Source organism: Centroberyx affinis, unplaced genomic scaffold (genome assembly GCF_046629955.1).
Source record: "Centroberyx affinis isolate AG114_WGS23_722 - 3 ecotype Tasmania unplaced genomic scaffold, CSIRO-AGI_Caff_v1 ptg000374l_1, whole genome shotgun sequence".
NCBI classification, from domain to species: domain Eukaryota; kingdom Metazoa; phylum Chordata; class Actinopteri; order Beryciformes; family Berycidae; genus Centroberyx; species Centroberyx affinis.
Genome location: NW_027279043.1, coordinates 222,480 through 249,768, shown reverse-complemented (window position 1 = coordinate 249,768; position 27,289 = coordinate 222,480). Strand labels below are relative to the sequence as shown.

General features: G+C 42.2%; 2 protein-coding genes and 1 pseudogene across 3 annotated transcripts in view; 2 read left to right on the top strand and 1 right to left on the bottom strand.

The window, feature by feature from the left end:
- The window catches only part of LOC139641460 (apoptosis-stimulating of p53 protein 2-like), a 33,416-nt gene extending 25,177 nt beyond the window's left edge, over positions 1-8,239 (top strand). For both annotated transcript variants that reach the window (XM_071515870.1, XM_071515869.1), the window contains 7 exons: positions 776-1,184; positions 3,272-4,125; positions 5,075-5,212; positions 5,451-5,584; positions 5,805-5,971; positions 6,561-6,760; positions 6,886-8,239. In XM_071515870.1, coding sequence (XP_071371971.1) covers positions 776-1,184; positions 3,272-4,125; positions 5,075-5,212; positions 5,451-5,584; positions 5,805-5,971; positions 6,561-6,760; positions 6,886-6,927 — 1,944 coding nt within the window. In that variant the 3' untranslated portion in view covers positions 6,928-8,239. The remainder of the gene's footprint in view (positions 1-775; positions 1,185-3,271; positions 4,126-5,074; positions 5,213-5,450; positions 5,585-5,804; positions 5,972-6,560; positions 6,761-6,885) is intronic.
- A 4-nt stretch (positions 8,240-8,243) lies between these two features.
- On the bottom strand, positions 8,244-10,737 carry LOC139641455 (polymeric immunoglobulin receptor-like). The gene is made up of 3 exons (XM_071515864.1): positions 10,407-10,737; positions 9,511-9,840; positions 8,244-8,251 (listed from the first exon to the last, which is right to left on the bottom strand). The coding sequence occupies exons 1-3, from the start codon at positions 10,735-10,737 to the stop codon at positions 8,244-8,246; spliced, it is 669 nt and encodes a 222-aa protein (XP_071371965.1).
- A 3,273-nt stretch (positions 10,738-14,010) lies between these two features.
- On the top strand, positions 14,011-19,117 carry LOC139641454 (TIMELESS-interacting protein-like; annotated as a pseudogene).
- The last annotated feature ends 8,172 nt before the right edge of the window (positions 19,118-27,289 follow it).

Below are 27,289 nucleotides of genomic sequence, written 5' to 3'. Positions count from 1 at the left end.
TGTGTACCTGAGTGTTTTAGTTTTTTTTTGTTTGCCAGTTGTCAGGTTTGCCCCTCACTATATTAATCCTGGTGGTGTCTGCACATAGTCAGCAAAGTTGAAGATATCAGGGCTTGTTTTCCTACCTTCAGAAGAAGCCATTTGCTGCTGTTCATTCTTGTACAGTATGAAAAATAACTTCAACAGCTAGATAATCAATTACAGCAAACATGAAGCCATAACTTGTTTTGGGGTTTTTTGGGGTCAAAGTTTGTGTTTTTTCGATATTTCATTGTGCCCAAGTTGTGTTTTCATATCAATACACGCATTATGTTACACTCCGCTTACTGTCAAAACATGTTGCCTTGCAAACTTAATTGTCACATCCATGTATCCTTATTTGTGGCTGGGACAGCAGTTAATGTCAAGCCAGGTTGACACCGTAAAGTTTCTATTTTAAAAACGCCGAAATGACTGGGGGAAATGTAAACCAAGCCCAAAGACAGCACTAATTGGGCTGTAACTCTAAATGACACCAGTATTCTCCTTTAAGTGGCCAGATTGAGTAATCACCCTTATCGTAAATCATTTTAATAAGCATCTACTCAAAATGTCCTAATCATCTATGCTGTCCTTGACCAGCCTGGAATTAAATGAGAAAGCCATAAGTCTTTTAGAGTTAAACATCCTACCATCTTTACAGGAACAAATCCCTGGCCATGATGTGTTAATCATCAGCAATAATAAACCCAGGCATCTAACTTTTATCCCTGTCTCTGTCCCCTCATCTCTCCAGTCTGCTGCCAAGGCCCCAGTCAAGGTGCCCCCGCCTGTCCCCAGCAAACCCAAAGGCCCTGCTGCCGGGCCGTACGGCAAGCCAGCCCTCAACACCGGCACCTTCCCCAAAGCCAAGCCCCACAGCCAGCAGCCGCAGGCCGCCCAGAGCCGCAGCCCCCTCCCACCCTCTCAGAGCCAGACGCTCCCCCTGCCCTCCAAGCAGGATGCCCCACCTGCGGCCACGGTGAGGCCCTTCACCCCAGAGCTGCCCTCCTCTAAAGACTCCAGTCTGAGTAAGCCGCAGACCCTCGCTGCCAGCTCCATCTACTCCATGTACACCCAGCACCCTGGCCCAGGGAAGGCCTTCCAGGCTGGTGTGCAGGGGGCTCTCAACAGGTCCCAGACCCGCGGCAATGGATTTATCAGTGGTAAGACTCTTGAGTTTTTGTAACTTTTTTTTTTAGATTCATGCCTGAATAATGATTTTGAGGCTGTAGCTTTATCTAAAGTTGAGTATCTCAACCTCCTGTGAACACAGAGATGAATGGGATGTCTTTCTCCTTTGATTTTCTGGATGGTACACTCAGAAATAGAGCCGGTCCAAATGTGGACATATCCATTACTCTTCCTGGTTTCCCTCTAAGTACAATGCTTAACCCAACCTTACATCAAACCTCAGTGAAAGCAATTAAATGCATTATGTGCAGAAGCTCACTTTGAATAAAACATGAAAGTACTGTAACCCACATTATCCAAAAGAAAAAATGCTACACGTTGATTTTCTTTGCTTCATGTTTAGATTGAAGTTATATCAGCTGCTGTGGGAAGTTTCCTCCTGAGTGAACTGGATGTAGATATGAAATCCTAAGACTAATGCTGGATAGTGCTGAAGCGATTAGTTGATTAATCGATTAGTCGATCTACAGAAAATTAATTGATTAAAATTTTGATAATCAATTAATTGTTAGTCATTTATCAAGTAAAAATATTTGTGAAGCTGGTTAACGCCTCACAAATGGAAAGGTTTGCTTGCTTTTCTCCATTTCATATCATTGTAAAATTAGTAAAATAGTTTTTTTGGCTACTGGTCAGCAATTTTAAGATCATTTTGGAACCTGGTAATTTGTGATTTGTCATTATTTTTGACATTTAATTGATTCAATGATTAATCAATGAATTGAAAAGATAGATTACTTGATAATGAAAATAATTGTTAGTTACAGCCCTAATACTGGAGGAATATGACCATCTGGATGTGTGGGTTAGGGTTAGGACTGCTGATCCAAGAGGAGTTTGCCTGTAAAGACGACTGAAGTTAGTGTGGTCGTTTCACCTGAGCAGTGATCTTAAGTAATTATTCCTCTCCTCAGATGAAGTGTCTTGTGTCATTCTGATGCATTCCCTGTAAGGTGAATCTGCCCCTCTGCCGTCCTGCTGAAGATACTCAGCATGAACCTATTCACACGCCACTGACCAGATGAGCAGCTAGAGAGGCTAAGCCATCTGTTACTTCTTCCCTTCTCAAACACAATCATGAGCAACCATACATGCTGGTTGCTGGCTGGAATTGTGGAAATGAAATGGAACTAATTTTCTCCAGCCTGATTCTATTTATAGGATTTTACTTGTAATGCGCGCTAGCACTGTGAAATGAATTGCAATGACGTATTCTTGTGCACATGAAATATAACTTTTAATGTTATAAGCAGTAGCCATAGGGGGTTAGAAACCTGAAACTGTCACGGTGGTGTTTTGTTGTTCATAAACAGGAATTACTGGGTAAGTTTTTGGCCAAATTTTATCTTATCAGTCATCAGTCATTGCTCCACTTTTTCCCCATAAATTTAGTGAATGTAACCAGGTTTGGAAGTTTTGGTGGCAAATGGCATTAGATGCAAGGATTTTGCCTTAGCATAGGGTTTAGTGAATATACGACCCTGGGTCTTAGCCCATAAAGTGGGTTTTGTGAATAACCCTCTTGTCTTTTCCAAGCACGTTTGAATTATGTACCAATACTTCTTTTCTTAAAATATGGAGCTCTGCTGGGTAGAATTTTGTCTTTCTCTGCCATGCTGACAGATCTAGTACGCAGTCCACTGAAATTATAGTGGTAATGTGGCTCTGTCACGGTAGTCGCATCCCCATTACATTTATGATTACGTTCAAATTACCAAGCCACAGATTTTACTTACTGCAATGCTGTTGGTTTTTTATGAATATGGGCCTTAAAATTATGCATTGTGTTTCCACATACCATTGAAGTTGTCAGGCTTGATTTGCTGTGAAAGTTTTAGAAATCCTTTTGACTACACTGGTAAGTTATAAATTAAAGGAGCAGGGAGGGAAACAGCAAAATGGGGCCAAGAAAGTAGCTCATAAGTGCTTCATTATTCATTTGGCAATGATATTTAGAGAAACTCTTTTTAATGGGTTACATTTAACCAATAAAGCAAGAATACATCCACAGTCATCACATTTTAACTTGTTTGCTGTCTGTCTATGTGCTTGTATGTAGTTTATGGCAAACCAGTGATCCCAAGTGGAGGTTCCCAGCACCCAGAGAACCCTTATCTGGAGCGCCGCTCCCCTGCCCTGGAGTCTGAGGTGGACCACAGCGGAGCCCCCCAGGCAGGCCCCAGCCCATCAGAGGGCCCCCAGCCAGAGACGGAGCGCATTCCCCGGCCCCTCAGCCCCACCAAGCTCCTTCCCTTCATTTCCAACCCCTACCGCCACCAGAGCGATGGGGACCTGGAGGCCCTGAGGAAGAAGCTCTACAATGCCCCAAGGCCGCTCAAGAAACGTAGCTCCATCACCGAGCCGGAGGGCCCTGCGGGGCCCAACATCCAGAAACTGCTCTACCAGAAAACCACGCTGGCCGCTATGGAAACTGTGATCACACCAACCACTCCCACCTATCCTGGTGAAGCAGAGAGAGCAGCAGATGGATTGGTGGGGCCGGGGTCTCCTGGCCCCCTGAGTGGTGCAGAGAACAGCCAATCAGAGGGTGGCCAGACTCTGGAGGAGGGACAGATCCCAGTTCAGATCCCGGGTCCTAATGTCCACATTCCAGCCCCTGCTGAACAGACCAACCCACCTCCAGCCATCCCAGAGAGCGAGGACATTATCCCCCCTCCTCCCCCAGCCCACCCAGCCCCTAGGCCAGATGACACTCTCTTCCCACCACCGCCCCCTGCTGGCCTGGAGGAGACGATGCCCAGCCTGCCCCCTCCTCCGCCAGAGGGCTTCCTGGAAGAGTTCCCCCCCTACCCACCGCCTCCATACCCCAGCGGAGCAGAGCAGGAGAGCTTAGGGGAGGACACCTTTAACATGAAGGCACCAGAGGTCACTGGACAAGTCACCCTGCCACCGGTATGGATCAGTGTCTGCTGAATGAAACTGCTGAATCACAGTGATGTGGCTCTCTGTAGCCTACTTTGTGTAGGGCACGTCTCAGGACATCAGGGGACTTAGTCATGAATCCATAGTATAGATTATCCTTTTGTGTGCTGTTGTACTGTATGTGTTTATTTACTCCCTCACATGTTGTTTGTTAGTTCCACAGTGGCAGGTCATGGGTTATTCTGCTAGTCCAGGCTCCAGACTCCACATTCTCCTTTTAATGACCTGCTGGTTAATAGCAGCAATGACCTGATCTGAAGTTATATAATTAAATAATCCCTATCAAGTGCTGCTATTGTTTGGGGAGAAAGTGGGCCCTATTCAGCTTATATTAAGCGGATACCCCACCTCCCCTCTATTTATTTAGCTATGTTCTATGTTGAAAATAAACACCAAGCCTGTATTGATCCTCCATAAGAGGGTTTAACTGTGAGGTGGCAGGTCTTACTCTAAAAGGGTGGACCAATGAGAAATTGGTGTTCTGACCCATTTCTCCCTCCCTGGTCCCCACCTCATGTCACCTAAACCCACTGGTTCCATTCAAGACCCATTTAAAAACTAAAAGGGCCCTTTTTTCACTTGACTGGAGGTGAACTATCCCTAATCAGCTTGCATAATCATGGTTTAGTGAAATCAATTTGTTTCATACTGCTTGTGGTGCTAAGCTGGCTTAGCGATGAACTAGGAGCCGGAGAAATGAGTCCCTCCTTTTCTCCGCCTTTAGTCCAAAGTGAACACAGCAGAGAGTGAACACTTTGCACCTGGGCAGGACAGGACAAACATCGCGATGAGACTTTAACAGTCTCGTTTCTCTTCTCGGGGTGTTAGTGGCTGCTGGAGATCATTGGTGTGCGACAAAGCTTTTTTTTTTCTCTCAGAAGGGGTGGAATTCTTCTCACCTGTGTGATTGTGTCTGTAGGGAAAGAGGACCAACTTGCGCAAGGCTGGCTCCGAGCGCATCGACCACGACATGAGGGTCAAATTCAACCCACTGGCTTTGCTGCTGGACTCCTCTCTGGAGGGAGAGTTTGACCTGGTGCAGAGGATCATCTACGAGGTAAGACTTCTTCTCCACAAGATACACACATCATATAAACCTCTCTCTTTATGTTGGTCAGAATTTGTAATGTAACCTGGCTCTTTAATTAACTGTAGATAGATGTACAAAGAAATTTCTATTAAAAATACCAAATTTTCTTTCAAAATGCCTATATTATTTTGCTGAAAATATGTTGACACTGAAATTCAGTTTTGACCAAGTGCCTCTCTGTTTGCTCTTAATTTCTCAATCACAGGTGGAGGATCCCAGCCAGCCCAACGATGAAGGCATCACTGCTCTACACAATGCCGTCTGTGCCGGGCACACAGAGATCGTCAAGTTCCTGGTCCAGTTCGGCGTCAATGTTAACGCTGCTGACAGCGACGGCTGGTAAGTTAACTGGCAATAACACAGCTCCGCTGTACAGTGGCAGTGCAAATCACCCCAGCTGCACAACATTTTCTCCTGTCTCTACCCAGATCAGTGCATTTGTAAACTCCTTTTCTCCCCCCACCCTCCCGTTTCCTCATCCTTCTCCCTCGCTTTCCCATTTCCCCTTTGCTTCCCTCCTCTCCCCTCTCCTTTTTCACCCCTCCCCCCTCTACCTCAGGACGCCTCTTCACTGCGCCGCCTCCTGCAACAATGTGCAAGTGTGCAAGTTCCTGGTGGAGTCTGGGGCAGCAGTGTTTGCTATGACTTACAGCGACATGCAAACAGCGGCTGATAAATGTGAGGAGATGGAGGAGGGCTACACCCAGTGCTCGCAGTTCCTCTACGGTCAGTGAAGACTAATCAAGTTATTTGTGTGTGAGAGAGAGCGAGTGGAGAGGGAGTGAATTGTGTTACGCATACCGTTTCTTTTTTTCTTCTTTTTACGGTGATGTACACTACCAGTCAAAAGTTTGGACACGCCTGATTGAATGTACTATGTTTTTCATAAACTTAAAGTCATTTTGATCTAAAGGCTTATGCTTAAATGCTTGAAATTTGTTTTTTTAGACAAATATAAATAGTGAAGTTGATGCCTATGTATGAATTTCTTTCCAAAGCCTTTGCCTTTCCATCAAGGCAAAGGACAGCTACTTTAAAGAATCTAAAATATAAGATAGTTTTGATTGAACACTTTTTTGGTCACTGCATAATTCCATTTGTGTTATTTCATAGTTTTGATGTCTTTACTATTATTCTAAAATGTGAAAAATAGTAAAAATAAAGAAAAATGCGGTGTGTCCAAACTTTTGACTGGTAGTGTATGCTGTGTATATGTTCCTGTGTGGCTGAGAATGAGAATTTGACTATGCTTATAATTTGCTTGTGCTGATATTTACTTTTCGATGTATATTGATCCCCTTCTGTCCATCCTCAGGTGTGCAGGAGAAGATGGGCATCATGAACAGGGGCGTGGTCTACGGCCTGTGGGACTACGGCGGCGAGAACCCCGATGAGCTGACGTTCCGCGAGGGCGACTGCATGACCATCATCCGCAGAGAGGACGAGGACGAGATCGAGTGGTGGTGGGCGCGCATGGGCGACACCGAGGGTTACATTCCCCGCAACCTGCTAGGGGTGAGAGCCAGATCTCCTAACTTCAAAACATACGAGTCGGGAAAATGTAATGACATTGATAAACTGTTTCTTAAATCTAGAAGAGTTGATTTATGAATTGACATGTCTTCCTGTTGTCCTAACAGCTGTACCCCAGAATAAAGCCAAGACAGAGAAGCCTGGCTTAAAACATGAAGATCCCTGGATATTCCAATCTGCCAGATGGACTCTCCAACACACACACACACACACACATATATACAGGCTTTAACAGACTGGGAGAGAATAGGCCAACAATCAAATGAAGAATCAAGGACAGACCAAACAACATGAAGGATCTTGAACGACTATGAACTCTCTGGCCCAACTGGCACTTTTCTGTATCTACAGCAGAGGATTTCCACACTTATTTTTCCAGACCACTCTGTGTACTGTGTACCTAAGACACTAATGGCATTACTTTTCTTTTTTTACTTTTTTTTTTTTTTTTGTAATCAGATTTAAGTGTCTTGAACAGTTTATAAAGTGATCGGAATTCAAATGTTGGGATGTAAATGGAACAAACAGTATTTTTATGCTAGAAAGTGATTTTTACACTTTTGAGTAGCCTTTTGAAGCTTGTCTTATCTTCTGGGTTACTGCTAATTTTCTGGTCTCATACAATTGGGGTGCAACCGTGCATGAGATGAGTGAGTGGATGATGATGATGATGATGCTGGTGATGCTTTTGAAATGCTCTGTTTCTGTTACCATGACAATCTTTTGGGGCTTGGTACTTGTCATTATCTTTGTTGAGTGACTATGCCTCTGCATAACCGCACTGGAGGTGTAACTTTTCACTTGCGACTACCACTGTTCTAGTTAAATAGAAAATGAAATGATTGGTGTATGTGTTGTTGAAAAAACAGCAGTGAAACTTTTGAATGAACTATCGCTATTGATTCTGTGGTCAATGATGCCAGGAAAGCCAGTCTGTTTTTCTTCACTGGCAATGTGGTTGAGATACCATAGACACTGTGTATACATGTATTGTCGTCACAGCAACTAGTGAAATGTTACTACAGGTATGATGTTGTTGTGAAAACAGGCTTTGGAAATCCTAAGTTAAGACACCACTTGCCCAAGAAGGAGATGTCATGCAGTTTGACTTTTAAGAATTTTATTACAGCCATTCCAGAAGGATAAGATAATGTCAGAAGGCAAGCCTAATCCCAGAAACCTTGACTTTTTGTAGTAATTAAGAGATGACACTCTCTACATTAAAAGGGCAGATGATGTTTTCTAAGTCAAACCATGTCTCTCAAGCAAAAAAATGATGAAACGTATCATTCACTCTGAGTTCCTGAAACTCTGCTCATCACATATCTCTGTCAGTGCAGATGTATTTATTTTTGTTACCTTTATTTTTTTTTCCTTTGTCTTTTTGTCAAAACTATAACCGCACATGTAGTATTTCAAACATTTACAATAAAATACTTTGTACTAAGTTTACAGTGTATTGTTGTTACTGAACTACAAGGAGTAAGGAGTTATAGACACCAGATTCATTTTATGATAAGTTTAGTAGATCTGTGGCTGTCCATACACCTTGTGTTCTTTAATAATAGCTTTTTTTTTTTTTTGTCTTTCGGATTACTTAACGCTGTATTTAACAGTGTATTTAACAGTGAATGTTCTACATAAGAAAATCTAACCACAGCATAGTGTAAAATGAGCAGTGAGTTCTCCTGTCCAGCATGAGGTTAGAGGACGGTGTGTTGCTGCCCTCTGCTGGACAGAAAGTGAAGCTATCAGGCCCAGAAGCGTGTAAATTCAAAACTGGAAATGAGGCTGTGGTAGGAACAGGCCACCAGAAAATACATGTGAAGCTTACAGTGACCTGGATCTGTACAACACTGGTTTCAGACGATAGACCACACGGACTAGAGTTTCCTGTTACTTGCAATAGGGTCCGAAGATTGCACAGACATTTGATGACTAATCCTTGTTTTTGTACTTTATGACAGTATAGTAACGAGCAGGCCTAGGCCGATTAGTGAGAGCGCAAGTAATGGTTTTCACTGTTTAGTAGCAAAGCAAACCATGGCTGATGTGAGGGGGCTGAAATGTTTCGATGAGAACATACGAAAGGGAATCGCAGAATAAGATACATATACAGTAGATAGAGTCATATAAATGAAAGATTTGAGCACTTTTGCTTTCACAATTAGGTGTAAAACATGTAAACAAATTGGAGAAGAAGGGGAGAGAAGTAATATTATCAGGCGGACTCCTAAATCCCACATCGTTGAGAGTTGTCTAACTTGGTTCTTCCATGGAGTTCCCCATTGCAAAGATGATGCACAGGAGGACAAGGACTGCGGTTTTCGGCACAAGGAGCAATAGCCCAAACCTGTTTTTAGAAAAAAATAATATTCCCTGGCTTGTTATTGCAGTAGTTACTCTCCAGGCAGGTGGCATGAATCAAAAATAGACAGGTTCATATCCTGGTCACCCAAACAAACAAACAAACCTTTGTGGTCCATGGCTTGTGATGACAGCTGAGGAATGAGATGTGAAATTTGTGGTTGTTGATTCAACGCTCAAACTTGTCATTTCACAAGTAGTCTGACCTGGTAACATGATTGAGAAAGCAGAGAGAAGCATTATCTATTTCTTTACAGACTTTGCACAATTTTTGCAAATATAGAGCCCAAAAATGCCCGGTGAATCCTGAAAATATCACAGTATCTTATATAAATATTTTAAGGAAACTGTGTTCTTCCACTTACTAGGGAGGGTTTTGCTCTGAGGTGAGCTTCGTGACATCACAGTGACATGGACAGGTATCTGTAGGTCTCCAATTGAACACAGATACCACCCATTGTTCCTTGGATGCAATTCACTCATGGTGACAATCATGACTTTTCTATCAGAGTTATCAATAACTCGCTCTAACGCTACTGTTGCTCCATGTAATGTTCCAAAATATTTCTCCACACACGAGGTACCCATCCTGCACCACTTCATGGGCCCAGAGTTGCTATAGTAACACTGGATAGTGACGCTCCCGCCATCGAGTCCCATGAAGTTTTGTTGTTCCACATACAGCTGTGGAGTTCCTGGGCACAGAGATATAAACACACTCTTACAAAAAAAGTCACATGAGAAAATCCACATGTGAATGCAACACACATGTGCTTTCTGGACACATGTTGGTTTTCACATGTGAACAAATTTCTGTCGCGTTCTGACATCACAAGACGACAATTTTTTTTTTTTTCATATGTAAACTTTTAACCTTTTCACATGCCATTAGATATGTCCGTAGCTTATTTGTTTCACATGTGAAAACATCATTTCACATACAAAGAGAGAATTCAGGTGAAAATGTCAATGGGAAATTTCACATGCTCACGTGTGAAAACCAAAAAAACCTCTCATATGACTTTAAAGAAAAGCATAATGATGAGCACTGGAGTCTTAAAACAGTGATATGTACATGATGCAGTATGCTGACTATTGTAAAAGAACTATATAGCATAATATACTGCATAAATATTTAATTATTATTTGCATTATCAGAGAGATTAGGAAAAAAAAATACAATAACGTGTATATATTCCATATACATCAAACGTGATTTGTGCATTGATCACACATGAATGATTATGAATGATAAACTTACCCGGGCTGACAGACAGTTGGTAATGTGTTCCCTCATAATCACGTGCCCAATCAATGGCTACAGCACACCAGTAATTTCCTGAGTCTTTCAGGTCCATTTCAGTCAGAGTCACTGTGAAAACTTGTTGGATTATGTCATCCGACACTGAGGCCTGATCTGTTTTCCTACTGTCAGACCGCATGAAACAAGAGCAAAAATCCCATACCTGCGTAACCCCTTTACATATGTATTTGACGTGGTGGACATACTCCTGATCATATGAACATGGGATGGTGACTGAGCCGCCTCTCTGCACAGGCACCTTGACAACACAGTCAGCACCTGTGGCCATCAGAAAAAACAAAAAAAAAAACAGTAAAAAATTACATTTGATCCTGAGTCCAGTCTCAAGCTCAAAGTGAATCATGTACCGCATCAAATCCTTGGAGGTATCATCCCAATAATGTACATGTTGAAAATGAGAGTGACTCTTACCCCATAGTCTGGAAATAAGGATGAAGGAGAGAAAGAGATGAGGAGCCATTGGGTGAATTTGTTTCTCAGCTCTGATTGTTTGTCTGTAGACAAAACCAGACGAGGTATGCCAACGGTTTGGCACAAAGACTTCACTTCCTGAGTAAAACCTGATTTCAGTTTAGCTCCTCGCTGCACATGCTCCCCTCTGTGGCAAAAACAAAGTGTTGTGTGGGCTGTTTTTAATCTACATCTGTGGAGAGGAGGAGTGGGTAATGCTGCCTTATTTTTACTGATTACACTTTTTTTTTTTATTGCATTTTATTATATTTCCCTCTCCCTCTGTTTTCCCCTCCCCTGCCCACTCTGTACATCACAAGCAAAAACTCTGGCAAGGCTGATTTTTATTTCACTCCCAGATAGGGGCAGCATAGACTTGATATCACTTTGAGAAGAAATGGATCCCGTCCAAAGCGAAAAACAAAAACCCATTATACAGCAGATAGGCACTGAATAACTGCTGAATAATTAAATACACATGGTCATATTAGATTCATTTTCTATTAGAGTGAGTTTTGGGGACTTGCTCTGCTGTGGGAGAGCAAACCATTGCCTTCCTCTCATTTGTGTGAAAGTGCACAGGAGGCATGAAGCGGCAGGTATCTGATGTGACGGCACCGAGCTGCAGCCCAGCTGTCTCCTCACTCAGCTTCCCACTGAGGCAGAGACAGATGGAAGTGACACAGCCATGGTACGCTTATAGTAGTTTATACATAACAATATGACAGCAACATGGAAATAGCAGCAATCTAACAGTGAACCAAAAATAAGTCAAATTCACTGCCACACAATATTAACTTCTCCACCCTGCTGTGTACATGTCATCTGTGGCAGTGAAGGGATCCTGTCTGTCTTAGTTTTGACAGATTTTAGCTCATTATTTATAGTTTATGCTATACCTGATTTACTTTAGTATGTTTTTAAAGCTACTTTTTTCCAATTAAGTTTTCCATCTATTCAAGTATAGCTGTATAACCATTGTAATGCATTCATGAAATTAACAAATTGTTTGTAAAAGTAACATTGTAACGAAGGTAAATGCTTTGTGCTGTTGAGACATAAATACATACAAACCACCATCAGTATGAGAGCAAACCTTCAAATTCTCTGTGCTGCTGACATTTCAACACTATCTGCTTTTTGCTAATCACAGTACTGTGTAGGTCATGTCAGGATCATTTTCTGGGGTTTTGCCCTCAGCATGGAGGAGAAAGAATTGGCGAGAGCGAGTCTTGTATTTTAAGTCACAGGATGTATAACCAACATAATCACTGTAAGATGAGCAAAAAGTAAAGTACAACAGTGTTTAATAAGAGAACTGAATTGATAATATGGCCATAATCACAGAGGTGCTAGTCAGCATCCGCTCAGTTTCACTGCTCTCTGTACACAAGAAATATGTGAATCACAGTAAAGTTTAATAGCAGTAGTAGCAGTAGTAGCAGTGGCAGTATTAGAAGTAGCAGTAGTAGTAGTGGCAGTAGCCTAGTAGTAGCAGTATTTGAAGTATCCTAGTAGTAATATATAGCAGTATAGTAATAACAGTATAGCAATAATAGCAGTAGCAGTAGAAGCACAAGTGCCAGCGGTAGGGGCAATAGCACAAGTAATAGTAAAGGTAGAAGTAGGTAGTAGTAGCAGCAGTAGTTGTAGCACTTTGAGCAGTAGTAGTAGTAGTAGTAGTAGTAGTCACAGGACGTGTAGGTAATATACAGTGGTTGCTAGAGCCCAGTAAGTGGCGGTAATGCACATTTCAGCTGAATGTCAACCGCCTCAAAACTAAAGAAGAAGAAGCAGCACTTTGCGTCCTCGCTGCAATCGTCCCCCAGCTCATCTTCCCGCAAAACGTATGCCACTTTAATCGTAACTACTTCATTTTAATAATAATGTCGTATCTTGTCAAGCTACTATCATGTTGGAGACTTGTGGTTTTAAGTTGAATCTTTCGTAAAGTTTTCGTTTCAAGACATCACCAGCTTCTACTTTATAGCGCGGGAGTTTAGCTTCAGTGTTGGCCAAACTATCTTCCGTCAGTCAGCTGGTAGCAGCCTAACTTTGCTAGAAGCCCAGTGTTTACACTTAGATAAAGTTAGTGAAGGCACATAGCCTACTCATTAGACTTAAGACGTGAACCTGCTATTCATTGTAGGCCTAACTAACGTTACTCCGCTTACCGTGGCTTCTCTGTGTGCAGGTGAAACAGGAGGAATGGCTGATAGTTTTGAGCTTTCCATCTTGGCAGTAACTTTGTTGAATAGCGCCTTCATGTGTCTCAAGTCTCTCAGATAAAATGGTCAGTTTTGAGATTTTAAAATAACTGACTAGTTTACCACCGAGGATGAAACCTTTGTGGACCAAACCCCAATTTAACTGATTAAATTTGGCATGGACAGTTATTGGATTTCGATTCAAGAATCAATAAGAATCAACGCTAATGAATGCGAATCCCCTTTATGTAAAAGGCTTTAGGCCCAGATTTACTGAAACGTTTAGTGGGTACAAACACCTTTACAACGCCTTACATTATTTAGACAAACCTATCAAGCATTTGGCTGGTGGGTAGAGTTCATGTTCAGTCCTGAAAATGTATTGGTTCTTGATATCTGTCAGTACATAAAGTTGAGAACTTGAAAATCACATTTCTACTTTTAATTAACTTGTCATTACCACAGACCTGCTGTAGCTTCCCAGACTGTTCAGACTACTGTTCACAACTGATTAGGCTACTTGATAAGTTAAAGCATAAATCCATCCGTTTTTGGACCTGGTTCCTAATTTTTCTTTTTTTTCCATCATACTGATCAATTCTGACCAAAATCTCTTCACAGAGCTACTTAATATCTTGTTTGCCCGAGTGTGGCTTTCCAATATAGTCCTAATGGGCCAGTGGACTCTCCAGAAATCAACCCCAAAAGCATGTCTTTTACAGCATATTGACACTCACTCTGTAATGAGACATGTATATATTTATGATGGAAAGAAAAAAGATGGGGTAAACAGGACCCTGGTTGAAAATGTCCGGAGTTGTGCTTTAACTATGCATGATGGTTGCAGTCTCTGCTCCCTCTCCTCTCCAGAACCCCTCCGAGCCATGCTCGATCCGCTGGAAAACGGCCTGTTTGACATTCCTGACTACGACCACATAGAAGATGAAACCTTCCCTCCGCTCCCACCACCTCACTCCCCGGACCAGGGCGGAGGAGAGGAGGCTGACCCTTTCGCAAATGGTGAGGAGTATGCTGAGAATTAATTGTGTGTGTTAAACGGTTACAATACAGTGGCTCCTCTCTGCAGATACAGCACTTGTCTGTATGTCAGTCTGTGTTATTGGCCTGTAGAAGGGTGTCTGTCTGGTGTTAATTGTGAACAAAATGATGCTGACAGCCTGTATTATCTGGCTTGGCTGATGCAGGCGAGGAAGAAGGGGAGCAGTCCAAGCTGGCTGATGTTCCTGCTGCTAAAAGGAAAGGAGTGAAGAGACCGCAGCCCAAGCTGGACTCTCAGAGGTACTTTGACCGTCTTTATATCATCGTAGAGAACATGAATCGATGCAGCTAAAAAAGTACATTGTGCTACTGTGAATACATGGTATCTGCGGTAGAAGGTTGAGCCACAAGGACGCTCCTAACAGTGACTTTACATTTTTAGGGGTCCAAGCACATAGTGCTGGGAGCCCTATTGTTTTTGCTCGGATTATTATTCCGTTTCTGCCCTAAAAGTATCTGGATCTCAGAAACCGTAAGAGCTACAGCGACCAAACTTGGCAGATAGGTCCAAAGTCTCAGCCGCTACTCAGGTTACGAAATCCACGTCAATTGGCCTCATGGTGGCGCTATAACAAGCAACTTAACTAACTAACTCAGGAACGCATTGTCCCATGGTAACCAAACTTGGTACACGTGTGCAGGTATTTACTCAAGCAATCCAGCAATCAAGGAACAGAATTCCTTGATTGCTGGATTCCTTGGGCCAAGTTGCATCTGACCATATAGGCCACTCCCATTTGAGCCCACAAGGTTTTCTGCCATGTTGAATTTTGTCCAAAACAGTTTTTTTCACTTCTTCTCCTACATATTTTGTCCAATCTTCACCAATTTCTGCTCACAGCATGTCTGGACTGTCCTGCACAAAAGTTATCGAGCAGTTTTTTGATAGTCCATACCGTTTTGCTACAACTGGCTTTCAAAATTTGTAGGCAAGGCCTAATATACAAAAATTGCCATAAGTCAGGAAGTTGTTGGCCTACCTTAAACAAATTTGGTACATATGTGCACAGGTCAACTCTGAGGTAGCATGCAACATTTGGTGGTATTGTAATCATAGTTGACCATAGTTAAAATACTCTAAGGCTCTAAATAGCCTATAGCTTGGACAGTCTCATTACTTGGCCCTATTTTCTGTGCTCCATCCATTGCCCCCCAGTGGACTCAGTAGCCTAATAGTTAATGAATAGGTCTACCATGCAAAAGATTGTGAGTTCAAATCCCGTGGCTAACACTAGTTCTTCTCAGCAGCGAACTTGTGATTTGGAAAGTTTTCCCTGTTTGTAAGTTCGCCCTATCTTTGCAGTAGATAATTATAATTCAGTTAGCAGAGAATAGTATTGCAGGTTACCATTTTGACAAATTTAGTTCAATTTAATTGTAAACCTTTTTCATTGCTTCCTCTGTTCAAGCAGATTCAGTGGCAATGTCCAAGAATGGACATTAGACAAAAAAAAGATCTCTAAAATGCATTGGCTTTTCAAACCGTGCTCTCTTAAAGTGTGTCATTCCCTCACTGGCTCAGTGGGTACGTCAAGTGCCTTTGGAGGCAACAAAATTCAGTTCTTCAGCTAACTTTGAAACCAGGTCAACCAAGGCACTGAAAAAGCCAGAAGGTCAGTACTGTGTGATGTAGGAAGTACAGTACCCTTTATATCACTGCTATTCAAATAATTTTAACAAACAATTTTACATTTTGGCCAATTACTTTCCATTCATCCACCTGTCCATCCATCCATCCATATCATCAATTCATGAATAGACTACTCATATAGTAAGCAACTATAGGCCTATTAAATGTCATTACAATGACTTTCATACTGTTTGATTTATAAAATGTTTTTAACATTGATGAGTCATTACAGAGAGAGTCATTTTGCATGTTTGATCTTCACAACATGTCAGTTTTTGTGTGTGTCTTTCTACCTTCTGTAATGTTTTGTCTATCTGTCTGTCTTATCAAATTGTCCTTGGACTCCTCAATCGCCGCTTGCGGCTATATTTTACATTTGTGATTAGTTGGTGGTCAAAGTTACAGCTCAAACATTAAACATTTGACACCAAGAGAGTCTTTTCTTTCCAGGCTAATCTCAGAAAGAGGACTTCCAGCTCTGCGCACACTGTTTGATAGTCTTCGTTTTAAAGGCAAAGGGTACGAAGTAAGAGCTGACAACGGATCTCTGAGCGCAGTCAACAGAAACAGGCAACTTTTGAGTAGTTAGTTATTGTAGTTATTCTGAATGTCATGAATATATGGCCAAGCATTCCTGTGTGTGTGTGTGTCTGTCCAATCAGGCTGAGGACCTGCGGCTCCTGATGCAGAACATGGAGAACTGGGCCCACAGATTGTACCCCAAACTGCAGTTTGATGATTTCATTGACAAAATTGAGAAGCTAGGCACCAAAAAAGAAGTACAGGTGAGACGAAGATGGGTTTCTCTTTGCGCACTTCTTGTCAATATTCAGCATGTCAGATTTATAAACAGTGCAGTGTTTGAAATTATTTGCCTTTCCCACCTCAGAGTTGTCTCAAGCAAATACGACTGGACATGCCATTGACACATGAGGATTTCATCGGTAAAGATGGTAAGAGATAAAAACATGCTAGTAATATCCACTGTATCAAGAACCATCATAAGCAAAATACTTACTCTAGAGTCTTACTGTGCAAATCCTATCCAGTTAAATTTTCATGTTTCTACGGGAGTATAGGTTGATTTCACAAGCTGTTTAATTCATCCAAACCAGAACAGGTTTTTTAAAAATATATTTTGCAATCAAAATTGTCTGAAATGCAAAGTACACAATCTAGGTAGGGTTCTGAAATTAACACCCGCCAAATGCTGGTAAAATTTTGACTATGCGGTGAAATCGAAGTGCCACCCACCACCCTGGCTGGTAACTTCTTGAGACAGTAACATTTCAGTTCCTTGGTTATACACAGTCTGTGGTCTTCGCTCTGACTGCAAGCCAAGTAAATCAATGGCTCTGTATCAAAGAGGCTGTTGATTGGCTGACAAAGCATTGGCGTCTAAACGTCTGTTTCTCTGCTGTCTTGATCATTAACTAGCCTAACATTAGTTGAAACTCAGTGTTATTCCCATGTGAAGACACATAGCAGGCGTAAGGCCAAACTAAAAAATAAAGGCTAGGATAAAAAAAAAAAAAAGATCCATTGTATGAGTGAGTAAACTAAAACTCAACAAATCTGCTCTTGTCTCTATATTGAATGCTTCACACAGTACCTGATTCTAGACACAAAATAGCATCGAAAACAGCTGTATAATTATTTTGTTCGGTGAAAATTATTCTTGTCAGGTAGTTTTTCATTTACTAGCTGTTGGAAAGTGAGCCAAAAGGTTAATTTCAGACATTTAATCCAGGTGAGGAAGAGGTGTCTCCTGAGGCGCACGTCTTCGGAGACCCAGACCCGTTTGGCGGAAGGGGTTTCCCTGAAGTCCCTGAACATCCGGTCCACTCCACCCCGGCTCCACCCGCCCCCTCCATGACCGAGGAGCAGAGGAAACGCATGGAGCTGAACAGACAGATGGCTCTTGAGAGGAGGCTGGCAGCAGCAGCAGACAGGTTAGAAACACACTGTTCGTTCTGCTCCCCCCATAGTGATCAGAATGTACAAGATGAGGTTCTGCATGATGCACAAAGAGCACACAGATGTGATCAAGACCTTTTGTACATCAAAAAGGAAGGCAGTCTGTTAAAGAAATGGGATGACAATTGGCACACAATAAAAAAAACGACGACCAAAAACAAGTAAACGGGTCGTCCCAAATGATGCAGGCACCCCTTGGACCAATCAACAAGATGCATCATCCTTTCTAGTTCGGGCAAATGGTGTAGCAGTTATGGCCTTTAACAGTTTGCTTCTTCTTTAATTATAGCGCCTCCATCAGGTCAATCAGTGTAATTTGTTAAACACCAGAACACGCCAAAACACATCATCCCTCCAAGTTTCATCAAAATCAGACCAGTGGTGTCTGAGATATCACCTTTCAGTTTAAATCATTTTTTACCTTTTACATTTTTTTTTATCATTTGTAAGAATGTATTGCAAGTTTTTGTGTCAATTGGACTACAGTCCAATTGAAGCCAGTGGCAAAATACATCATCCCTTCAAGTTTCATAAAAATGGTATCAGTGGTGTCTGAGATTTTAACGCGTGGGAGACTATTTAAAGCTTGCGGATATCAGTATATGTTCTTTAATCAAAGCAAAACAAGCTTCACTGCTAGTACAACACATAACTTTTTTTTTTCCTAATGCCACTGTGCACATCCTTCCCCCCTTCTAGATCCATCGGACTCCCAGCCTGTCTCCTCATCCCTGTCGGTAGACCAGCCCTCTACCAGCTCCTCCTCACACCCCCTCTGCCCGTCCAAAGACCAGGATGAGGATGAGGAGGATATGGATCAGGAGCGAGGCAGCAGTGCGGACCAACCCAGTCAGGTTCCACTCAAAGACTCTGTGCATTCCCCGGACTCACCTCTGTGTGAGACAGGAGAGACTGGCTCTGTGCCTCCACTCAGCAACGGCTGCGAGGATATAATATAATATAATATCTAACTTCAAATCAACGTATAAAGTTCTTCGGTCCTTGGGCTCAGGTTCGGGCTTAAAAGGAAATGTTAAAGATTCAAGACTGTAAGGTGTTAAAAGCTTATGACACAGCCAAATTTGATATTGACAAGAGTCCATCGTTGCTATGCATGTTTCAAAAAGTTCCTTACATGTAAACACAAAGGTTTTTAGTGATTGTGTAAACACATTCTGTCATAAGTCCTCATTTGATAGGCCACAAACTTTATTTATTGACTGTTACTTGTACCCAGAACATGTTCACCAAATAGAACATTAAATATCAGTTGGCATCATGTGGCACCACAGATGGTTCAAATGTCTTTACACTGTTATCTGTCCCTCTTGTGCATGTTTGCCAAAGTTTATGATGATTAAACAAAAATGTAGTTATAACCATTTATTTATTTAAGTCCAAGCCCACTTGCAAGTTCATTGGGAAATTGGAAAAAACAATGTTAATCTAATTTGGGCAGGTTTAATGTTTGTTTTAGTCAGCAAATGCTATACCTACCCATCTAACAAAATCAGGGATTGGTATTCAGTCATACAGTTTCAATTGCAAACAAAACAACTGCAATGTAGATCATATTGTTCATATTCATGCACCATATTACCAAGCATGTTACAAAAATAGATTTTGTTAATAATACAATAATGTCATCAGTGCTTCATCTCATTTAATACCTCAGTGTCTACACTATCCTTTGATCAGTTAGTTTCATCAATAAGACTTTATTTCTTTTGGAGATCATCTGGTCACAACATGACTAGACTACATTAACTAATTCCATAATCACCTCACCTTTAACCTTCAGTTCTTCTTTGTCTGTTTTCATAATAACCAAAGTCTCAGTCTCAGCCTAATCCTTGGACTGGCTGCAAGAATACTGTATGTTTAGAGTGTGGAATTGGCCTGCGAGGTCATGAAGGAGGCCCTTCATAAGGAGAAGGGGCAGGCCTTCAAGTTTAAGGCCTGCAAAGCTGAGAATTAAGTCCTCTGCAAAAAAGTGGACCTCCGCCAAGAACTGAAGGAGCAGGCCGTCAAGCTTGACGCCTGCAACGTCATGAAGGAGACTCTTCATATGGAGAAGGAGGATCAGGCCATCAAGCTTGAGGCCTGCGAGGACATGAAGGAGGAGCAGGCCATCAAGCTCGAGGCCTGTGAGGTCATGAAGGCGACCCTTCGGAAGGAGAAGGAGGAGCAGGCCTTCAAGCTCGAGGCCTGCGAGGTCATGAAGGAGACCCTTTGTAAGGAGGAGGAGGAGCAGGCCATCAAGCTCGAGGCCTGCAAGGCAGAGAAGGGTGACCTCTGCAAAAACGTGGAGGAGCTCCACAGCCCCTACAAGCTGGCAAAGATGATCAAGGCCATGCGCCAAGAAAAAGAGGAGCAGACGATCAAGTTTAAGGCCTGCGAAGCTGAGAATGAAGTCCTCCGCAAAAAAGTGGAGGAGCAGGCTGTCAAACTTGACGGCTGCAAGGCAGAGAAGGGTGACCTCTGCCAAGAACTAGAGGAGCAGGCCGTCAAGCTTGAGGCCTGCAAGGTCATGAAGGAGGCCCTTCGTAAGGAGAAGGAGGAGCAGGCCCTCAAGCTTGACGCCTGTGAGTTGAAGAATAAAGGCCTTCGCCAGGAAATGGATTACATCCAGAGAAAGATGGCCCTCTCCACAAGCGACCTGGCTGCTTAGGTTAAGGCAGAGCAGAAGGAGAAGGAGGTCCTCCACCAAAAAATGGAGCAACTCAGACTTCGGCACAAACAGATGGGCCTCTCCACATGCCAGCAGGCCACTGAGCTTAAGGCTGAGAAGAGGGAGAAGGAAGTCCTCTGAGAAATGGACGGGCTTAAAGAAAAGCTCCACAGCGACCACGAGCAGGCCATGAAGCACATGGCCTGTGAGATGGAGGAGGCACACCGAAAGCAAATTGAGGAGCTGAAAACGGTCCAGAATGAGGAGGCCATGAGCAAGCTGGATGCCATGAAGCTCAGGGGCTCCGAACTGCTGAAGGCACTAGACCAGAGAACTGAGGAGCTGAAAAGGCTCCATGCAGAGAAGGCCTTGAACAAAAAGCTAACCATCAAGCTCAAGGAAGAGAAGGAGGAGAAGGTGGGCCCACTTGGAGGAGGCCCAAATGGAGACACTGAAGATGCTCCAGAAAGAGAAAGACTTGAGTATCCAGACAGCGAAGGACGAGAAGGAGGTTCTCGTCAAAGAAATGGAGGAGCAGGCCATGAAGCTCAAGGTCTGCGACATGGAGAAAGCTCCCTTCCAAGCTCAGAAGATTTGTAAAGCTCCTGACCCCAAAACGGAGGAAAAATAAGATACAGGAGAAGATGGAGTCCCCCGACAACAAGGACTCCAACATTTGTCTAAATTAGCTCTAGCCAAGAACCTGAGCACATTGACACCTGTGCTCTCCCACCCACACACATACACACACACACACACACACCAACATCCTTTTGCAACCCACCATCCCCCTACACACCCTAACACCCATTTTAAACCCACCATCCCCATACCCCTAAATAAATAAAATATCAAATAAAATAATGCTCTGCCTGTATTGTTTTATTCCTGTAGAGAACAAACAGAGACAGTGATATAGAAAAAATATAGGCTAGCTGTATTGGATCGATAGTTGTTTTTGTGGTTTTAACATATCAATTGTTTGTGTGGTTCTGCAATTTAAATGCTGTTGACAAACTCAAATATGGAAGTGGATCTGCTATGCTACTCTACATTTAGCTCATCCTCTGCGCAATTAGCCGGAGGGTCTCTGGGCCCTGCAGTTTATGAAAATGCCTAAAATCCATGCCCACAACGGAAACCAGATTGCATACCAGAGATAATACTATAAGTTATGATGTTAGTTTCCTATTTATAAATTTTTCCAAAATCTTAGATATACAAGGCAAGATAAAAATAGGCCTGTAACAATTAGGATCAGTCTGATCACCCCCTTTAAACAAAGGTAAAACATAGTTTTCCACGAACAAGGGATTTCAGCAGTGTGAATGGATAGTAAAGAAAATACTAAGTTCAAATTGACTGCTGGCAGGTAATCACATCCCAGTGTGGGCCCATCCACGAGTGGAGCTCCAGTCAGAGAGCAGATATAAACAGAGGCAGAGGTAGGCAGTTATGATCAAAGTGAATATTTAGTGTTTCTTTGCAGAGTTGAGTTACAGAGGTTACAGTCACATGATATGGATGTTGATTAGGTTGAACAGGCAGGAACAGTGAACAGGAAGTAGCACTAGTAGCAGCAGTAGCAGAATATGTATGGTTCTATTGGACAACAGGAGAGGAAATATTAGTGACAGTGAGATTAGTCAAGCAGATTTGTCAGAATAATCACTAATACAAACCATTCAGATAGGATATAGTAATGAGTAATAAGCATAATAAATGATATATCAGAGGTGGCACATAAATTAACTTTAGTACTGAAACAATAAAGTAATCGGGAAATCGGGATGCATGATTGTGGACAGAATGATTAGATTGATTGTTTTAATGATTAGAGTTATTATTGGTGAAACACAGAGATGCCTTGCACAGTTGAACTCTAAATAGACCCTCAAGAAAGCATATGCTATTAATGATCCATTACATGTTTTACATAAATCTTTTGTATTGATGCCTTCAGGAATGCGTTTCAGAAGCCCCACTTGCAGTACAAATAGGAGAAAATTCTTGAGAGAGAGAGAGATCACTGGGCTGCAGCTGTGCTTCTCCTGTTACAGTGTCCTGCTTGGGCTTTAGGCTCCTCCCAACCTACATGACATTTCTCTAGGACTTAATTTTTTAACTCCTGAACGGTTAAGTGATACAGACTTGAAACCAACTCCTAGGTGGAGAGGGGTTTTTCATGTACCCCGAACACGCTGGTCTTTGTTCCGTGTCGCTACGACCTTCCGTTCCCAAGATATAAAAAATTTTGAAACTTCGTGAAATATTCAAAACTTTTTCTGAATGGGAGTCTATGGCAGCTATGTCAAAGGAAGACACTATGGGTGCCAAACTTGGTACACATGGGCAGTGGGAAGAGACGATCACGCACACCAAATTTGGTGGCTGTACCACCTTCTGTTCCCGAGATATAAAAAAAGTAACTTTCTACAATCTTCGAAACTTTTTTGAATGGGAGTCTATGGCAGCTATATCAAAGGAAGACACTAGGGGTGCCATCAACTCCTGAACAGTAAGTGATAGCGACTTGAAACCAACTCCTAGGTGGGGTGGGGGGTTTCATGTACCCCGAACACGCTGGTCTTCATCCCGAATGGCTACGACCTTCCGTTCCCAAGATATAAAAAATGTTGAAACTTCGTGAAATATTCAAAACTTTTTTTGAATGGGAGTCTATGGGAGCTATGTCAAAGGAAGACACTATGGGCGGCAAACTTGGTACACATGGGCAGTGGGAAGAGACGATCACGCACACCAAATTTGGTGGCTGTACCACCTTCTGTTCCCGAGATATAAAAAAAGTAACTTTTTACAATCTTCAAAACTTTTTTGAATGGGAGTCTATGGCAGCTATATCAAAGGAAGACACTAGGGGTGCCATCAACTCCTGAACAGTAAGTGATAGCGACTTGAAACCAACTCCTAGGTGTTGGGGGGGGGGGGGGTTCATGTACCCTGAACACGCTGGTCTTCGTCCCGAACGGCTACGACCTTCCGTTCCGGAGATATTAAAATCTTGACAGTGAAATTTTTGAAACTTTTTTGAATGGGAGTCCATGGCAGCTATATCAAAGGAAGACACTAGGGGTGCCAAACTTGGCACACGTGGGCAGTTGGAAGAGACGATCACGCACACCAAATTAGGTGGCTGTACCACTCCCAGTTCGGGAGTTATGGGAAAGTGTCTCTGTTAAAAATTATGTATCCATAACCCTGGTAGATTTAGAATTTTTAAAAATTCACTAAGTGTCAAGGGCAAAATGGTTCCCCCAGAAAGTGTTTAGGAGCACGTTTCAGGCCATTTGGAGTGGATTGGTCCCCAATTCTAGTGTGTAAGTTGCTTTGGATAAAGTAAATGAATGGAATGGAATGTAGGACTATGGGCTTTCGCTAGCAGTACAGCATTCACGAACTGAGAGAATGGGTAAATTTTCTAGAAAAGTCACCGTAATTATATCTTTAAAGTAGTAGTATGGTATCTGTTAGTGTGTGGAACAATAGTAATCACCGATTGGTGGGGAATTATTCTCTGCTGCTGGGGGCGGGACTTTGGGTAGGGTCTGGCAGACAGATCATTCTCCTCAGTCTGTCCTTCTCCCTTCATTGAATAAATTTGAGTTGATGCAAATGGACTGCTGATGGAAATTCGCAGTAGCTAAATCTGGTGTGAAGCATCACCTCTCTCTGAGATTACTGTCTTTGTACATGATCCCTTACTTATATTACTTACTTGCTTGTGCTTTGGCAACACGTCAAATGCAATGGCAATAAAGCCTATTGAATTGAATTGAATTGAATTGAGAGAGAGAGAGCGCAGTCGTGGTCGAGCGAGCTAGAGAGTGAATGAAGAGAGGGATCGGTGGTAGCGAGAAAGCCGGTGAATCAGAGAAATAAAACGTTATTTTCTGATTGTTTCACAGCGGTTACATTCTAAAGCACAAATAAACACGCCCACACCTCCGCACAACACTGCGGGAAGTGCCGCAACTCCTGATTTGGTGTGAATACGGCCACACTCATCGGACGGGTCTGCTTCAGAGCTCTGTGTGTTTGTGCCTGAACTTGACGAGAAGGGGGGGGGTGGGCAGTGGTCGACTTTGGAGGTGGGCTGTAGGCTGCCCACCCAATCAGAAGTTAGAAAGGGTACTGGTATTTTATTTTATTTTGATTGGGTGGGCAAGACACGTTTGGGTGGCCTGAGCCCACCCCTGCCCATAGCTACCGCCAGCCTTGTTGCTAAACCGAACTCCTGATTTGAAGGGTGAAAGTAAGTCTAAATATGAAACATGCGTGTAATTTGTTGATGTGAAATGCATTTCATGCGCGCATCAGAGATCGATTAAGACCAATTTCTATACACTAACAACTTTTGATTTTGTGCCTCTGTATGGGAAACACTGCATCTCGCAGTCAAAGACACCCTCTAGAGGCCATCTGACAAAGCGCATCATCTCAGTTTTCAGTATATTCAGCGGAAATGGTGGTAATAGTGTTAGCTTTGCATTGGGTGGAAAGAAACCAACCAATGAAAGTGTGTATGCTGTGATTCAAGTTCAGCACTAGTTAAGTCTAGACTACAGACACAAACATTGCATAGCAGACAGGATATTTTAAATGAAGGCTTACACATTCATACACAAATAATTCGATTAGGGATTAAGATCAAGTTGATTTGGGCTCCATTTGGGATAGAGGGGAAGCAGAATGCTGATGTTACAGCTGAACAGACACTTCACGAAGCAAGAAAGGGTGGAGATTGAGGTCCTATTTAGTAAGTCAGAAGCTAAAGCTTTTATATTGACAGAAATGATCAAGAGATGGCAGCAGAGTTGGGAGAGAGAAAAGAAGGGAAAGCACCTGTACAATATCCAGAGGAAGGCTGGATCCAGTAAAACAAGGAGGCAAAATACAAGGGAAGAAGTTGTAAATACAAGGTTACAAATAGGTCACAGTGGTTTAAACTCAACATTATACTGGATAGGGAAACATAATACAGGGAGGTGAGGTGAATGTCAAGTTATGGAGATAGCAGAGCATATGTTATTGCATTGTAATCAGTATCAGAATAAGGTACTGACTGAGGAAAATCTGAGAAAGATGGGAATTGAGCTAATTAATTTGCAGAATCTGTTAGGAGTGGGGGGAGGGAACACTAATTAGCAGCACAGCACTTTAAACAGGATTAACTACAAAAACAGCTCCTAGAGAAACTGTGTGGGCAGCTGGAAATATAAGAATACAGTAATACATACAAGTTAAACAGGTCAGTTAGACAGGCCTGTTAGACAGCTTATTTAAACACACAATTAGTATCTGAAGTAGTTTAAGTAGTTGAAATAGTATGTGTAGTAGTTGTAGCAGCAGCAGTATATGTGGAAATTGTGACAGTTTAAATATGTGTAAACAGAAAAAATCTGTTCATAAGAGCCAAAAACAGTACAGCACTAGTGTTGAACAAACCATCATAGCTCAAAAACTACAAATGCTATCACTTAGTGAGTGACAGAAGAAATAGCTGAACAGTTTGATGTAAAATATATGTATGTAGTGTGAAAATTGTGGGAATAGTGACAGTTTAAAAATGTGTAAAGGACAAAGCTGTTGAAAAGAGAGAAAAGTGCTGTAAAACACAGTTTTGCACTAGTGTTGAACAAACTCAAAAACTACAAATAACTAAAAATTTCACGTCATTTTCTGAGAATGAAATACCTTTAAATTGTCTGACCAATAGGCCTAACCTCTGTCAGTCTTTATCCTCCATAATATCAATTTGTGGTGTTTCATTTTCTGCAGGGTCAGGAAATTACAGAGCTGAACTGATTGCTGCTGACTGTCTGTGCTCACCACAGGTTCATCATTTGTTACACCAGAAACTCACTGGGTCATGAGTCGAGCAGATGCTACTGTGCATGTGAGGTATGAATGAGGCAGACATAAGTGGATGAAAATGTCATATTGACATGATTTACTCATAGGTATTCCTTCTCACATCTCTTAATCCTAATGTGCAGTAATACAACCCAGTGTAAACCCAGAAAATAGGTGGGGAGATGCCAACAGCTTCTTGAAAAACAGATTTCAGCATATACAAGATATATTGAAATCAAGTTGCCTGCTGCTGTAAAAAAACAAAAAACAATTCATGACTGGAATTTCAACTGACTGGCTTGAAGTTTGTGCTCAAGTTGGTTTTTTTTTATATATAGACACACAGTCATGTTGGTGCTGATAAAAGAACTCAAGTTGTGTATTGTGGGGTGATGCTGATATAAACAAGCTTCCGCAGCTTTCCCATATTACAACAGAACAGCAGGCAGAGCGGAACAGCTCAATCCATTCATAGTCACGATCATGGATTTTCTATTGGTTAGCAAGGACACACTGAAAAACCACGGATGCTGCATCTTGTAATCTAAAATTTCCAGAGTATGTGTCCACCTATGAGCTACCCATGCTGCACCACTTCACGGCCCCACTGTTGCTATGGTAACTGTGGACAGTGACGCTCCCTCCATCGACTCCAGTAAACTTCTGTGGTCCCACATATAACTCTGGGGTTAACAGACGATAGATAAACCCATACACACTGCACACAACCCATCTTGCATGCTAATTCAGAGTGAGATAAAAGGGAAAATTCTGCATCAACACTGTCCATTGAACATGACTAAGTTCATTCATAATTGATAAATACATCCATAATTGATTAAAAGTTCTGTTTAAATGAGAGCAGCAGAGTCAAACGTGGAATGACAGATAGCTGGTATTGTTTCCCTTCATAATCAGACCTGTCATTGATCTCCACAGCACACTAGTATGA

Bases quoted from the DNA above. Each gene is read 5' to 3' on its own strand.
- LOC139641455 (XM_071515864.1), bottom strand. From the start codon at position 10,737: ATGGCCACAGGTGCTGACTGTGTTGTCAAGGTGCCTGTGCAGAGAGGC. The intron at 9,841-10,406 runs GTAAGTTTATCA...CTCTGTGCCCAG, and splicing joins CCAACTGTCTGTCAGCCCGG to GAACTCCACAGCTGTATGTG.